Source organism: Crocodylus siamensis, chromosome 5, assembly GCF_052110815.1.
Source record: "Crocodylus siamensis isolate JL-2025a chromosome 5, ASM5211081v1, whole genome shotgun sequence".
In the NCBI taxonomy this organism is placed as follows: domain Eukaryota; kingdom Metazoa; phylum Chordata; order Crocodylia; family Crocodylidae; genus Crocodylus; species Crocodylus siamensis.
In genome coordinates, this window is record NC_143399.1 from 66859418 (window position 1) to 66876017 (window position 16600).

Sequence of the window (16600 nt, forward strand, 5' to 3'; positions counted from 1 at the left end):
TTTCAACATCTTTGATACAAAATACAAGTCAGAAGATGGTTAAGCCTACTCTGAGGTCCCCAATATATGCAAAACATGCATTTTAGAATAATTTTCCTATATAACAGCCTAAAGTAGTTGGAATTCTTTTACATATCTTGAAGTCTGCCAACTGAAATCATTAACTTACATATACTTTGATTTCCCCGAGGTTTATTTTTTTGTTGTTTTTGCTCAAACTTAAGTTGTGTGTGAAAGCACACATGTCTGAGACACAGTACAAACAGCATGGAAAAGTCTATTTTACTCCTGAGGCACAGAAAGGCCACGCAGACTTGAAGGTTAAGTACAGACCATCAAAAAACCCCACGGCTGAATCAATTCAATCTTTGCAGGTTGATCTAAGCTGCATAGACTGAACTGATAAGCAAGTTCACTTTTGATCCTGGAAATGCAGCCACATGTCTCCAGTGGTGCAAGCCAGAAGCTGGCGTGGCACTAGAGCACCCACCCCTGCTCAGCTGGAACAGACAGCTTGGGCCAAGTCTAGCCTGCCCACCCTGTGAGCAGGGATTTACAGGGAAGGTGCAAAACATCCTGGGATACTGTGGAACTGAGAGTTCACTTGAATCCAGAGAGAACCTAGGACAGAAGATCAATAAACCAATTTAACCTAAATCAGTTAAGTCTGATCCAGTTTAACCCAAATCAGTTAAGTCTACATCCTTCCAGATTTACCTAAGCCAGTTTCAGCCATACTGAAACCAGGCTATGCGCATTGAACTTCTGTTCCGTTACAGATCTGAACAAGTTCCCGATCACTTATAAACAGAGTTGGCTTGTAATTTCTGTCCCTAGCCAAACTGGATTAATTATTTTAGAGATATATAAGTAACATGCTTACCATCAGGAACTTAAGCCAGGGGTTGGCAACCCCCAGCACATGTGCCAAGCATGGCATGCGAGGCCATTTTCCTCAGCACACATTGGGGCCGGGGTGGGGAGGCAGCAGCTGTTTGCAGCCTCTTGGCTGTAGCCAGCCCCAGCTCTGGGTAGCTGCTGCCAGCTGGAAGCCCAGGCTGCTCCCAGTGGGTAGCTGGGAGGCTGCAAGCCCTTCTGGGAGGAGCCTGGGCACCACGGCTGACAGCAGCTACCCCAGAGCCAGGGCCAGCTGCAGCCAGGAAGCTACCAACAGCTGCTGCCTCCCTGCCCCAGCCCCAGTCAGTGCCACCACCTGCAGCCTGCCCGGGGCCAGGAGACAGCCAGGGCCAGGGGGCAGCAGCTGTTTGCAGCCACGGAGCCTGGCCTAGGGGGCACAGGCACAAATAGGGCATCCTGCCATGTACTCCTGCCCTCGTTTCGTTTTTCTGGCATACCAGCACACTGGCACCTTCCAAGGTAGGCATTATGGTTTTTTCCAGCACTCCAGCCAAAAAAAGTTGCCTACCCCTGACTTAAGCTATAAAGCAACGTCTCATTAAAAGAAAGAATACATTGTATCATACCACACAACATTTTTCATTTGCATTTGGATAGTTACAGAAACCTCACACAGGTCAAGTGATTCAACCAAAACATAGTAGAAATACAAGAGGGAATAAAACAAAACAAATTTAAAGATTTAGATCATGCTTCTACCTATGTATAAAAGTGTCTCAAAAAGGTCCTATATTCAACTTGATACTTCAGTCTCCTGAAGATCTAATTTTAAATAAATGCTCCAAATTTAGCATTACTTAGGACTTTTCAGGAAGTTCATATTTGACTTGTAGCTCTTCAGAAGTTCTTTAGAGTTCTGAAATATGCTATACTCTTGGGAAACTTTTGTAGGGAATAAATAGGACTTCAGTCAGAAATAAGTTTGAAAGCACATACAGATTTAGGAGTGTTGTACTTCATAATGGTGAAAGAAATGCTTTCTATCAAGTCCGAAGAATTCAGAGCTGGATCCCAACTTAAAAAATAAAGAAGTTTCGCACTAATAGCCATCACTATGATTTCAGATTAAAAGGTAGAAGATTACTACCTCCATCTATATATCCTGTGATCAGAAAAACTGATAAAGCCAAAAATTACTGCCATCCCTCCCTCTAGCAAGGGCCATGCTATTGTCATCCATGCCTCAGTAAGTCTCCACCTAGACTTAATACAACTTACGACTATTTATAAATGTTGCTTAGAAGCTTCAGTTAGCAGGACATTTTTTAAATTGCTCCAAGTTAAGGAAAATAAATAAAAAGTTAGGGATATACTAAAGGGACGCAGCAAGGGATCAGAGATGCTCTGTTCACTAGGGTGCCTCTTGGAATAAGAAGGAACAATGGTCACAAACTGGCAGAGAGCAGATTTAGGCTAGATATCAGGAAAAAAAAAAACTTCTTCATGGTAAGGATGGCCAAAATTTGGAATGGGCTTCCAAGGGAGGTGGTGCTCTCCCCTACCTTACAGGTCTTTAAGAGAAGGCTAGACAGGCATCTGGTTGAGGTCATCTGACCCCAGCACTCTTTCCTGCCTAGGCAGGGGGTCAAACTTGATCTGCTGAGGTCCCTTCCAACCCTAGCATCTATGAATCCATTATTATTTTTGCTTTTTAAGTTGTACAAACACAGACACACACACTTTGCAATTTACCCTCAAAGATGCTACAATAGAACCAATGCCAGTGAGAGCACCCATGATCAAATCAAAATAGTATTTATATACAAAAAATAGTACTTGCTTGTATGTATTATTTTCAATTGGTAGCAGATCATACGCCATTGCTTGGAAGGTAAGTTCATGTACTACAGTGGAAACAGGGTCAAAGCCACGATCAATTATCAACAGCAGGGAGTTGTTTTTATCCTTAAAACATCAGGATAAACAAAAAGGATAATATGTTATAGATAGCTGAAATACATCAAACCCATTTGTATCAAGTCACATTTAAAAACTTGTATGGGAAAAACGACCGGAATCCAAAACAATTATTTACCGCTTAAGAGTAAGGCATTTTATAATTCAATAAATACAAGTTCCAATACAGCTATATAAAAGGTGCCTCACTACTTGTCAGCCAAGAAGAGGACAGTCAAGACAAAGTGTTTTTATGAGATATTTTTGACAAAAGTGGGCCTGTGCCAACTACAATCCATTTAACAACTTTCCACTTCAAAAATGAAAATCCCTACTGAATTGGAAAGATATACAGAAAGCACACACTTAGGCTTAGCACTAACAGATTCAGAACATGTACATTACATGCATCTCAGTGCGCCCAGACCTCATGCTGATTTGATCCAAGCTCTCAAGTTCTCATGACTATTTGATGCAGGTTTAAAGCCAAGTTACCGAAACTCTGGCAGCGGTAATTATCTCATCTGTAACTCTTCTTTGGTCTGAGGGTATTTCCACTGAATAGTATGATACAGTATTACCTGGTAGCATACCGTGATGCAGTCAAATAGTCCTATTAATTTGACTGGGTAAATAAACTTTGATACTAGAAGCAGTCCAGCTGCAGTATGTAAGCTTAATTTAGTTATCTCTATTTTGTGCTACAGTGTGAAGCTCAGACCAAGTTGCTAGTTATCACTACTAACATTTTTACATATTTAAGTTTTGAACTTTCATCCAGAAGTCACTAGAAACTAATGCTTAGATCTACTCAGGTCAGCAAGTTACAGGATCAAACTGAATGGGCATTCTAAATAGCATCAGTCCCCCAATACAGGCTTACAAGTTCAGGGTAAAACTACCATGTCTAAAAAGGTGTAGGAATTATGTACTCTTTCAACCTTGTTTATATTACACAAAAGGAACTGAAATAAGAAGGTGTCACCATTTAATAAGTCATTTAATAGACATGACCACAAAAAGATCATTTTCAATAATTACCTTTGAGTACAAAAATAAAAATAAACATATACCATTTACCTTTATTTGGCTCTCCTCATCATTTTTATAGTAATTTTCAAGTTTCTCTTCAATGAGCTGCCCAAGCTTGCTGGCATTATCCAGTGGCTTACTGGAGAAAAAGAAACATGAAAATATTTAGTAGACGTGTTTGATTTTGAAACTAGCATGCTTTAAGACAGTTTTGAAACTTTTCCACAAACTGAAATCCACAAAACATACCCTTCATGCTGAACACAGTATTGGCCAAAATTCTATTGCAAGTTACCAACAACCACCCTTAGGACTGCAGGAAAGTAAGGCTGGAAGGACCTCACAAGGTCATCTAGTTCAGCCTCCTGTTCAGGATAGGCTCATCCTTGACTGAACTGCCCTCCTCAAGTCCCTATCTAACCCGCTCTTGACAAAGTTCAGGGAAGGAGATTCTACAGCCTCCCTAGGTAGCCTGTTCCAATGCTTAAATCATCCTCATAGTCAGAAAGTTCTTCCTAACAGCCAACCTAAACTTCCTTCACTACAGCTTGAGGCAATTGTTCCTAGTCTTGTGCCCAACAGCCACAGAGAACAGACAAATCTCTATCCTCACTATAAGATCGCCCTTCAAGTATCTGAAGACTTATCAAACCCCCTTCATTGTTCTCTTCTCCGACTAAATGACTACAGTTTTTTCAGCCTTTACTCATAAGTCACATCTCAGGCCTGTAATCATTTTTTTGTCCCTCTGCGCTGAACTCTTTCCAATTTATCCACATCCTTCTTGAAGTGTTCAGCCCTAACCTGGACACAGTACTCCAAATAAGATCTCACCAGTGCCAAACAGTAGAAAAACTACTTTGCAAGTAACACTCTGGTTAACACATCTCACTATACTGTTGGCCTGTTTTGCAACAAAAGCATGCTGGTCACTCCTATTCAGCTTATGGTCTACTACACGGATTCTCAAACTGTGGCTCGTGACCCTCCAGGGGGGTCGCAAGCAACTTAAAAGGTGTCACAAACTTCTCTTCCCTCCCCAACACACAAATGCTCTGCCTGCTTCCCTCCCCCAGCAGTGATGCAAATGTTCTTGGACTCACTCACGTGGGAAGCATATCTTTTGTTTTCTAATTTTGGTGTGTACAGGTTAGTGAAGCTCAGTTTTTATCTGTCAACAGTTCAATTGACTGTGAGTTTTTTCAGCAGTTTTTTTTCCAGCAGTTGCCATTTTAAAGAGCAAATAGCTATCAAAAATAAATGTGGAGCGTGAAATGAGACTGGCAGTCTTGAAAATAAAGCCTAGGTTTGAAAAACTAAGCAAGCAAACGCATCCTTCTCACCGAACACTACTGACAGTGTTTTTTCAGTGAAATAGTTTTGAATTTTATAAAAGTTTATCAAGTGTTTTTTGACAAATATATTTCATTTAATATACAAAAGGTAAATGTGCTTTATTCATTTCCTACCTAATCCAAATGAAATTAATAGCTTTAATCATGGGGGGGGGGTGTCTTGTAAATGTATATATTATTTTATGGGGTTGCAGTATCACAAAATTTGATAACCCCATGGCCTACAATACCCCCAGGTCTTTCTCTGTACTACTGCAGTCTAGCCAGTCAAGCCCCAGTCTGGATTTGTGCATACAGTTATTTCATCCCAAGCACAGGACTTCATGTTTGTCCTTGCTGAATTTCATCTGACAGACTGGAGAAATGGTTGCAAGCAATCCAGGTCATTCAGAATCCTAGCCCCGTCTTCCAGACTGTCCGCAACTCCACCCAACTTCATATGATCCACAAATTTGCTAACCACACAATCAAACCCATTGTTCAAATTATTAATGAATATAGTAAACAATACAAGACGCAAAACAGACCCCTGGGGAGCCCCACATGAAGCTTCCTCCCAGCAAGATCTTGAACCATTGATGACTATTCTCTGAGTATGATGATCCAATCAGTTGTGTATCCACGTTTTAGTAGTTGCATCTAGCTGTACTTTCATCTAGTCTGCAGCTTATTAATGAGAATGCTATTGAGGACCATATCAAAAGCTTTACTAAAGTCAAGGTGTATCACATTCACTGCTCTCCCCCAGCCAGAGAGTCTGTTACCTGATCCAAAAAGGGAATCAGGTTGGTCCGGCATGACATGCTCTTGGTGAATCCATGCTGGCTCTTCTCAATCACCTTGTCCTTCTCTAGATGTTTCATAATAGATTTCTTGAGGACCTGCTCCACGATCTTTCCAGGTATCGAGGTCAGGCTGACTGGTCTGCACTTCTCTGGATCCTCCTTCCCTTTCTTAAAAATAGGCACTATATTTGCCCATTTTCAGTCATCTGGTACTTCACTTGACCTCGAGAAGTTCTCATAGAAGATAGCCAATGGCCCTAAAGTTACATCAGTTATATCCTAGGGTACTGAAGGAATTCTCATCCAGCTGTGCCAACCTGAAAACATCTCAAAGTAATCTCTAACTTATTGTTCCACTAGAGCATAGATGGGCACAATATGGCCTGTGGGCCAAATCTAGCCTGCCACCTGATTATATCTGGCCAAAGGCTGCCCCTGCAGTGCTCCACATGGAGTCAAAGCCCTGCCCGCTCTGCCTGGGGCAGCCCATGCTGCACTCTCACCCTATGCCCAAAGATAACCCTGGCCCCAGGCCCAGTGCACAGCTTCCCAGAGCTGCTGCGGCCACGCAGGTATTACTCAGCTCCCCCTGCCTCCAATGGCTTCTCCTCTTCCTCCCGCACTGCTCTGGCCAGCAGGTAGCACATAGAAACAGTAGCTGCCATGAGGACATGTGCTGGGCACCACATACCCAGCATGGGGGAAGCTGCAGCTGGGTGGCGCTGGCCTCAGCATGTGGGGATCCAGCTCCTAGCCACGTTCCACACACTCAGCTGCCCACAGGTGGTTGCTCATTGTGCCAGGCAGAGTGGGTAGAAGGTGGATGGGAGCTGGAGATGGAGCCCTGCTTGCTTAGGCAGGAGCTGCCCAGCGTGGGGCAAGCACAGGAGGGAACACAGTGCAGGATGCCCCAGATGGGAGCAGAAGAGGCTCAGCTCTATGCAGAGCATCAAGGGAACAGCTGTAGGTTGGATTACAAGGGGGTCAGAGGGCAGGGTGAACTGTACCTGCACCAAACTCCCCAGAAGAGCTCTGCTGAAAACACACCCTGCCCATCCCCAGCCAGCTCCCAGGACCCAGCATGCAGACATTCGCCCTGCCCACACATACAAGTGTGCACACCCAAACCTCACACACAACATACAAGAGTAAGACTAGTCTGAGCTGTTATGCAATCACCTCGGTATACACACCACTCAAAAAACCCCCATAAAAAACAGAACAAATTATTTTTTAAATAAAACTAAAATATGGTATAGTAGATTGTTTTCAATATGATTTTTTTTTAATTTATAGTTTACTAAAATGATACCTTCTGAAATATTTTGTATGCGTGGCCCTTGACAGCCCACCAAAACTTGTTGAATGACCTGCATCCAAAATGACTGCCCACCACTGCACTACAGTGTTTGTCTCCTTTCCTACTTTTGCTGCCAACCATGGTCAACATGCAGCAGCTGACCCTATTCAAGAAGGCTGAAGTAAAAAGGCATTAAATAAATTCAGCCTTCTCTGCTTCATCCATAACTAGTTTGTCTTCTGCATTCCATAAGGAACTTATGGCTTCTTTGGTCATATTCTTACTCCTGACATACTCCCATAAATGCAGGGAAGAAGACACATGCAAGATGTTCCTCCCACTGCAGTGCCTGAGATTGTCACCTGTTAGCGGATGAGATATGAAGTGCAAAGAATCAGCAACAGAACCCTGACCCCGTGAGCTGTTTTCAAACGCACAAATAGATAATCTCCTCCTCTGCTTATATTGTTGGGGTTCATATCACAAACTTATTTCAAGCTGTAAATTAAAAATTAACCATCAAAATAAGAGTTTTTCAGAAAACAGATAATTTTCTTCTGTTTCTGAGCAATACAAGAGATTAAATTAAAATGAAAGAAACAGCAGTAACACAGTTTTGCCCTACCTTCTATATCTTACTCCTGGATTTGCTTTTAAAGTGGCACATAAAGTAACAATTTGTTGAGCTACTGTTTCCATCATGGCATCTTTATCACTTGTCTTTTCCAAAGTTGGACTATAACAGCAGTAGAAAGCATCTGGGACATCAAGAGTAAACACCTAAGTAAATAATAGCCAAGAAAGATAGCTTAAACACTGTACATTTTTTTTACAAATTAAAACATCTAATACCAGATCATAATAGCCAAAGACCTGAGGACTATATTCTGGAGCAAAATTGCATGTATAAAAAAAAAAAGTTATAATCTAAGCTATCATTGTCTAATGATACCATTTTACCTCAAACCTCTCTCCTTTTTTCTTTCTTCTTGAGCTCAACTTTGTTTCTTGTTTTCACTTTCCTTTCTTCTATTATTGTCTTCCATTTTTTTCCTCCCTGACAAACATCACTATACTTTTCAACTTCTTCACTGCCTGCACAAGTGGAGGAACCCAAGGCCTCTGGAACTAAATACCATCCAATGCCTGGCATGGAATGATAGAATACAATACCAAAGTAATAGTAATAAACCTGCTTGGACCCAAAGTTTGATATATTTCCAAACTGTGTATATATTTATAAACTATGAGAGGGAAAATCCTCATATCTTAACTTCATATTATCTTAAAACTGACAAAAATATTTTTGCATTAGGCTATCCTTGCCAGTCCCCAGTTACGACTGACACAAACTGAGTTCAGGGGTTTCAAGTCAGGCAGCAAAAACAACAAATACCCTTTGTTGCTTGTTTATGATCATGAAGACCTCCTCATCCCAAGGCATAAGCAGAATCTGTAGCCTCTTTTCTTTTCTTTCCACATTAGAATTTGTAAATTATTTTCTAATTGTAATAGATGCTTTCTGGAGAACCAGGATAGTAAAATGCCAGTAAAATTAAAGAACTTTCATTGAGATTGAAGGAGATTTTTTTTTTTAAACCAAAAGAAAGTGTTCTGTTAAACTCTCTGATAACATTGACGGGGGAAAAAAATCCTTGTGTGTAAAGGTCAGTTGCTGTGCACAGACTTTCACTTCTACTAGGGGAAATCTTTCTGGGTGAGGGAGCAGTACAGAAGGTCAGTCTGCAGTCACTCCCTCACCCCTACTCTCCGTGACTGCCTGAGACAGCGGTGATCCCAGTCTGAGGAAGGCAAGGACAGCAGTGCCTGCTCCATTCCTCCCAGCCCCCAGGGCAGGTGGAACCGCAGGAAAAGACTCTCGTTACCTGCAGACTAGGCTCTGGGGCACAAGGTGGAGGAGAAGTAGACGCCTCCATTCTACTCCTTGTCTCTGGGAGCAGAGCAGAGGGAGCATCAGGGCAAAACCCCAGCCTCTACCCAAAGTGGGGCAGTATTCAGAGTGGGAAAGAAGCAAGGAGAAGCAGTGGCTGCTCCTCCTCCTCAGACTGGTCCAGGAGGGAAAAGGGAGTAATAAGGCATAGCCCCTAGCACAGAAGCTGAAAAAAATGGCCCTGCCTGGTGTCGGGGACAGCCTGGGCCATGGCACATGCGGCCAGTTCTGCTGCCCCCAGATGTACAGCAGAGTAGAAGCAGCGCAGCAGCTGGACAGGCCTTCCTGTTGGACCCCGCAGTGGCAGCTCACCCTACCCAGGTGCCACTGCCAGCATCTCTGCCAATACTGGACCCAGTCCCACTGCCCAGGCACCCCAGATTGTCCACCCTGAACCCACCGCTAAGGGCACCAAAAAGAGTAGATGGGCAGGCAGAGTCTCCATACAGACTGGCCCGAGACCCTTGGAGACAAGCCACACTTGGCCAGGCAGATGGGATGTGGCTGCAGGCAGGCAGGGAATGGCATCCAAGAGCAACACAGGCAAGCAGGGGCCAAGGCCACCGCCAGGATGGCAAGGCTATGACAGCACGGACTCAAGGTAGACCCATGATCCACTCCCCGCGTGTCTCTATGACAGGTGCTAGTTTGCGTCCCTGTGCTGTCATTGCCTCATGATCCCAGCCCTAGCCCTGCCTGCCATTTGTCACAATGCCCGGGGGGGGGGGGGGTGAGAATCCTTCACACTTGGAAACAAAATACAGTACAGTTTTCTGGGGTTAAAAAAGTCAAGAAAAATAACTTGAAGTTTACCTGAGATTCATATGGGAAGAAAGAAATATTTATTTCTTTGCATCTTCTAATAGCTTTTGAGCAGGAAGACTTCATTTTATTGAAGAGACTGTCTGGGCAATCTAGGAAAAGAAATCTACATTTATGGAACTATTGCCATTTTATCTTCTAAGTACTAGTTATAAGTTTACAAAATAAAAACTTCATACATATATCTGAAAGTGTTAGTTATTTCAGTGAATTGCTACACTCAAGTCTGAACTTTCAGCATGTGACTAGGCAAAAACCTCCCTGGCTTAAATATCTGAACATTAGGTTGGTCTACAGAATTCCAAAGTCAGATCCTCATGGAACTGAGGCCAAATTTTCCTATGTTTATTCTGATCTTGCATTTTTTGGTTTAATTGGACCAGCTACATAGTTGGAGATTTTAAGACAAGCTTTCAGGCACAAAATGCCCTTCCTCAGATCACAGCTGAAACCCTAAAAACCCCAAAAAACCTTTTTTGGGTGTTAGCATTATTCTTCGCAGAAAGGCTGATGAAGGTACACTATTTTGCTCAAATATTCTTTCAATGTAGTCTCTAGTATGCAAATATAGCTAGCATGTTATATCTATTTTTTAAAGTTTGGCATGCAGGGCCCGTCCTTGGGCCTGATCTGGTTCCTTGCTGCCAAGTTTCTGGACCCACAGGGAGCCATGAAGCCCAGATGACATGACATGGCTCCACAGGCTGTATTTTTGGTCACTCCTGCTTTATAGCATGAACCAGTGGACAGACAGACTTAGGTGCTTAATTACCTCTCAGACTTAACCTGTATAAAGAAGCTGTGCTTCCAAATTCCCCTCTCTAGAGATGGTGCATATTAGACATATGTACCAACTAGTACATGACAAAATCAGTAGCAAGAAAAAAGTATTACTTTTATTTACACATCCAGAAGTATCAAATTAGATACGAATACTTACAGTCAGTGAAATAGACATATGCTGCTTTGTATTTGCTAGATGATTTACTCATGAAGTCATTTATAAGTCCATCTATAGACTTAAGATAAAAATGCTAAATTATAATTAAACTACAAAGGAAAAAAGGACCCAAGATATCATAAAAGTCTATTCTGTCTGCTCTTATAGAGTAAGCAAGGTTTGCTCATTCCAAGGTTCTTGAAAAGTTTAATTTTTCATCAATTAAAATTAAACTAGAAATAGTGTAATTATGATCATGTATAGCAAAAGAAAGAACAAAATTTATAGTTTATCCCCCACCCCCTCCAAAAAACAAAAACAAAACAAACACACAAAAACAGCAAGAAAAAGCTATATTCTCATCTCTCAAAAGTTGTACATAGGAGTCAACGTTATATATGGAAAGTGATTCAATAATTGGAGATGTATATTTTTCCCTCTTTCTTCTGTAGTACTCAGGCAGCTCTTTCCAACATCTTGGAGGGCAGTTTGTTAGGTGAAAATACGAAAAAAAATATATATATATCGCATTCTTATAATGTTTTGATTTTCTATAACATTAGCTATAATGATATCTCATTCGCTACCTCACACCAATAATTCCAGAACTATACGTGCAACACATGAAAGCAGCCAAGAAAGAAAACACTGTTCTATATCACAAAAGGTACACATAAGCCAGCTATTACTTACCCATGATATGCTTATAGCATTTTGTTTGCAAATACTGACAGACACAGAGTTGCAAATAACTATAATAGTTAAGCAACATAATGCTACAATGGTTTAAAGTTCCACATGACTAGTTAAGACTTAAAAAAAGCAAAACAAAGTAAATGAATGCACTGGATTTTGCTCCAAACACTTACCTTTTTGGTTGGAGTAATGAGATAAATTGCCTTCATGTGTGGGACAGGCTCACGGTTTTTATACACATTCTCCACAACTACAAAATACAGAGAATCACATTTTGAAATGAGTAACTTAAGATAGATGGAGTTTAATAAGCACCGAACTACAGAATTTTTAAAAGAAACAAAAATGAGAGAGCATTATAGACTGTATTCTAATATAATAAAACCCTTAGTCTGTCCATCTGTAATGGTCCAGGCCAACTGCGCATGCACTGCCAAGAGGGTGCACACCAATTGGCTGTAAGGGACCAATGCATTAGACAGAGGGAGAGAGGGAGCTGCCATGCTTCCCCACTCTGCCCCCCCCCCCCAACAGTCAGCAGGGAAGAGGGGAGGGAGGGGGAGGAGGAGGGGAGAAAAGGAAGGGAGTTGGAACAGGAATGGGGTGGGGGTTCTGGTGGCAGTGACCCCCACCCCCCGCCCCGCAAGAGCTAGCAGAGGAGGGGGAAGCAGCAGTGAGGGAGGGAGGACAGGGGAAAGGGAGGCACATTGCAGGCCACCGGGTGCTGGGGTATGGGGTGGAGTGGCAAGAGGAGGAAGCGCATGGGGCCAGAGGCACAGCAGACTATATATAAACAGACAAGAGGATTCAAGGCTGTTATGTACCAAATTAAGAACTCAATTTTCCAAGCTGTTCTATACACCCTTATCTGGAGTCCCACTGAAGTCAAAGAAAGTTTATAATTGGGGTCAGTATTTAAGGAGCATCTTGCAAATGACTGGCTTAATAAGTTTACTCCTGTTTTCAGAATAAAGACAGAAGAAATTATGCCGGACACATTTTGAACTTTAGCCACTTCTGTCTTTGGAAACTGGATAAGAGCCAAACAAATTTCACATGCAAGGACATGCACTAAGTGGATATTTTTTTACAATAAATAGTTTCACATACCCTAGGTCAGGGGTCGGCAACCCCTGGTATGCATGCTGAGCAGGGCATGCAAGGTCATTTTGCTTGGCGCGCCACGACCAGCCCCAACACCAGGTAGCTGCTGCCAGTGACAGAGGCTGGGCTAGTCCCAGCAGGGCTCACAGAGTTCCAGCTGCCCGCTGGGAGCAGCCTGGGATCCCGGCTGGCAGCAGCTCCCCAGAGCTGTGCTGGGCTCCAGCATTAGCTCTGCACCAACACATGCACCCGCCTGTCAAAGCAGGCTGTGAGGGAGGCGCCTGAGGCAGTGCAGCCCTGGTCTCTCCCCTGCTCCCGGCACAGAGGTGATGGCAAGGTTCTGGAGCCCAGTGCAGCTGTTTGGTGACTGCACGAGCACCTCGGGACAGACAGCAGGGCAGCACAGCTTGCCCCGAGGCACCTGTGCAGTTGCCACCAGCATGGAGCTGATGCCGGAGCTGTGGAGCCCAGCGCAGCTGTTTGCAGCCCATCCGCTGCTTGCTGCAGCTGCCCAGAACCTGGGCTGGCTACAAACAGCTGCACCAGGCTCTAGAAGCCTGCCATACGAGGCATGCCTGCAAGCATCGGTGCGGAGCTGATTCCAGAGCTTGCCTCCTGGCTGCAGTCGGCCCTGGCTCCAGGGAGCTGCTGCCACCCAGGAGCTCCCAGCTGGGGTGGCAGCAGCCTGGACTCCAGCAGCTACCCAGAGCTGGGGTAGCTGGTGGCAACCACAGAGCCCAGGCTGGGAGGCAGGGACACAAGCAGGGCATCCTGCCATGTACCCCTTGCCCTCATTGTGTTTTTCTGCCATGTCAGCACTCTGGCATTGTGGTGTTTTTCGGCACTTCGGCCAAAAAATGTTGCCTACCCCTGCCATACATCCTTCCAATGGTTCCCCTGTTAACCCTAGGTATTTCAAAACACAATGAAAAGATACTGGGGATTTTTTTCTTTTTTTTTTTGGGGGGGGGGGCGGAGGGGAAGAAGGGGGTTTAAAAAGCAAGGGTCTAACACTGGTGGGTGATATAGTAAGATTAGTCTCGCTTCAGACTATGTCTTGAACTGTTCCAGTCTCCAGAGCTTCTGTCTCCAGGCTATAAACAGACTGGGAATTTAATAGCACTATGCTCAATAAATGTTTATGAAAACTAAACCATTGCATCCATTAATATTCTCATTACCCGCTTCATTCTAGAAAGCTTTTGATGCTTGCGGCAGTTTGTTCCATAGTTTACATCTCTCATACATTGTAGAGATGCATTTTCATTTAGCAACTTTAAGTTTGTTGACATTTTATTGTACTGGATACCCCTCCCTTGCTAATACATTCCCCCCGGCCGCCACTACTGTCTTCAGTAATTTTAGTTTCCCTTTTCTGGGTTTCTTATTCTGTTCCAAGTCTCAGGAAAGGATACTGCATTCAGGGTAAGAGCATATGAAGATTTATATAGCAGTATTACAGTATTCTCGCTATTTTCTACCTCATAGTTTGCTTCTTAGATCACCACTGTTTGCTGATCAGGTAGTTATGTTAACTACAACAGGGAAGACCTCATCCACAAGTTCATCTTGTACCTTAACATATCCTCCATCAGCTACCTTCCTGACGTTATCAGACACTTTCCTGTTCGTTTATAGTACAGAAAAATCTCCAAGCAATTTTGACCAGGTACACAAGTTTCAAGCAGAAAAACCAACAGCCTGATCCATCAACAGCAAGCTTTTCTAGAAGCATTAAATCTTATGAAGTAGGTCAGGTTTTAAGAAGAATATACAGGCAAAAAACCCTATACTGAATTGACATTAAATAGTTTAATGAATAAACAGTGAGTCAACAATGGCAGGCTAAGGGCAGACCAGATTCTGGATTTTAAAAATATTACCACTTGCCTCCATGGCATTTCACAAGTTATTTTAAGACTACATTACTGCAGGGATTTTTTTCCCCAGATTCCCAATTAACAACCAAGAAAATAAAGTAGTAAATAAGTTTCAACAATGCCACTTTTTCCTCCACAATTTGATTTGCCCCCAAAATTACAAAAGAGAAAAGAGCAAATACTTTACACTTACCAGTAATTCCTTCTGCCAATAAATCTGTCATTTTACAGCATAATGACAGCAGTTTAGTGGTAAAGTCATCTAAAAGGATTATCTAACACACAAAAACAAATTAAGACAATTAATTCAGTATCAACATATACTTTACTGTAAACCATGTTATGTCATACTATCAAATTTTACTTTTAATTAGCTACTGAAATCTATTCACTTCCCAGCTTGTCTTCCTATCATTCTCACACAGTAAAGATGCCCATTTTTATTACATAGGATTAGAAGCCATTTCCCTTCCCTCCCCCTCCTCCAGTCATACTTCAGTTTCCTGCTGTCACAGGCAGCCACATCACATAATCCTTTCATAAACTGCTCAAACTCCATCTCAAAACTAGCCAGCTTTCTCTCTCTTCCACCTGCTCCTGGAAGGCTAACTGACAACCTTACTCCTCTGATTGTTAGAAACCTGCTTCCGCTTGCTAGTTTAAAATTTATTCACAGCCAATTTCTACCTATTTGTTAACGTGCCAACTTTGTAGATCTGTGGTCTGGTGCATGAGCAGCTCGTAGCAGGAAAAGGTGAGGGTAGTGCAGATCCCATCCACATCCATTACTCTTTGTGCTGCGGGGGCGTGGCTGGCATGGGGGTTCCAGCAGCAGTAGCAGCAATGAGTCTCACTGCCCCATTCTGCCCTCCTGCACTAAGTCCCGCCTGCTAGGCTGCAGAAGACAGCTCCTGCCCATGGTGATCCAGCCAGGCTGCAGCACTAGGCCCTCTGTGGGTGCACAAATTGGGGGGGGGCAATATGCTCCCCCATGCCTCACACCCCCCACATCATGCAACAGGGGGCTGGGGCCTGGTGCAGTAGGTTGGGAGTGAGGGGAACCAGCAGGGCCAGAGAGCTGTTTTTTCTTAAACTATTGCCGAGTTGGGACTGGGCATTGACATTTACAAAAAAAGGGTGAGAACCACTGCTTTAGAGTCCTTCTTCCTCTCTGGAATTTACCCCCATGATATATTTACCATATAATTTTTCTCTACCTGCTAGTCTCTCAAATGATGGGCTCTCCATTCATCTGATAGCTTACCAGACCTTCACTACACCTATTCTAGTCTGAATTCACATAATTTAAAAATAAGCAATTCAGAACTGCATATAGTATTTCAGATGGAAGTTTTATTAGTGCCTGTAGAACACTCTGTTGCTTAATTGATGCCCATGACAAGGCAACTGTGATAAAACTAGACTCCCCTCACTCAGTGTGCTAATGTTCCAACATGCTTGGATGAGCAACTTTAAGGCTCGAACTGTCTGCAGAATCTGCTGTTTTAGAAGGTCCTCTGGAATCCAACCTTCCTCTCTTCAGATGAGTTTAATTTTAAGACTCCTCTGAATCTTCCTCTGTAGTGTGTTTACTTTGTAGAATCTTTCTGTTCATTGTTATTTGTGTAACAATCCAGAAATGTTATTCTTATTTTAGAATTAGTTAAAAAAAAAAAAAAAAAAAAATCGAAGTACTAGCTTTGACAGTGCCCCTGAATTTATATCAACATAGACATAAGCAAGCTCCTAGAGCAATGAATTACAACCTCTCCAAGTGTGAAAGCCCACTTCCAGTGTCTCTGCAACTTTTATAAACTAAATTTCTGTGGTGATCACAACCTCACACAAAAGTGTTATTCTCTTACTCAGTTTGAGACCCCTAATTTTGGAACTGCTGCCTTAGGGGCATTTCTGTATCAGA

The 16600-nt window shown here is 42.9% G+C and overlaps 1 protein-coding gene across 2 annotated transcripts in view; it reads right to left on the reverse strand.

Annotated features, from left to right (window-relative positions):
- STXBP3 (syntaxin binding protein 3) overlaps window positions 1–16600 on the reverse strand; it is a 43673-nt gene that overhangs the window by 13675 nt on the left and 13398 nt on the right. For both annotated transcript variants that reach the window (XM_090048762.1, XM_090048763.1), the window contains exons 3-9: window positions 14873–14954; window positions 11869–11945; window positions 11000–11078; window positions 10051–10151; window positions 7912–8066; window positions 3895–3985; window positions 2699–2823 (exon numbers count right to left, since the gene is read on the reverse strand). In XM_090048762.1, coding sequence (XP_089904888.1) covers window positions 2699–2823; window positions 3895–3985; window positions 7912–8066; window positions 10051–10151; window positions 11000–11078; window positions 11869–11945; window positions 14873–14954 — 710 coding nt within the window. The remainder of the gene's footprint in view (window positions 1–2698; window positions 2824–3894; window positions 3986–7911; window positions 8067–10050; window positions 10152–10999; window positions 11079–11868; window positions 11946–14872; window positions 14955–16600) is intronic.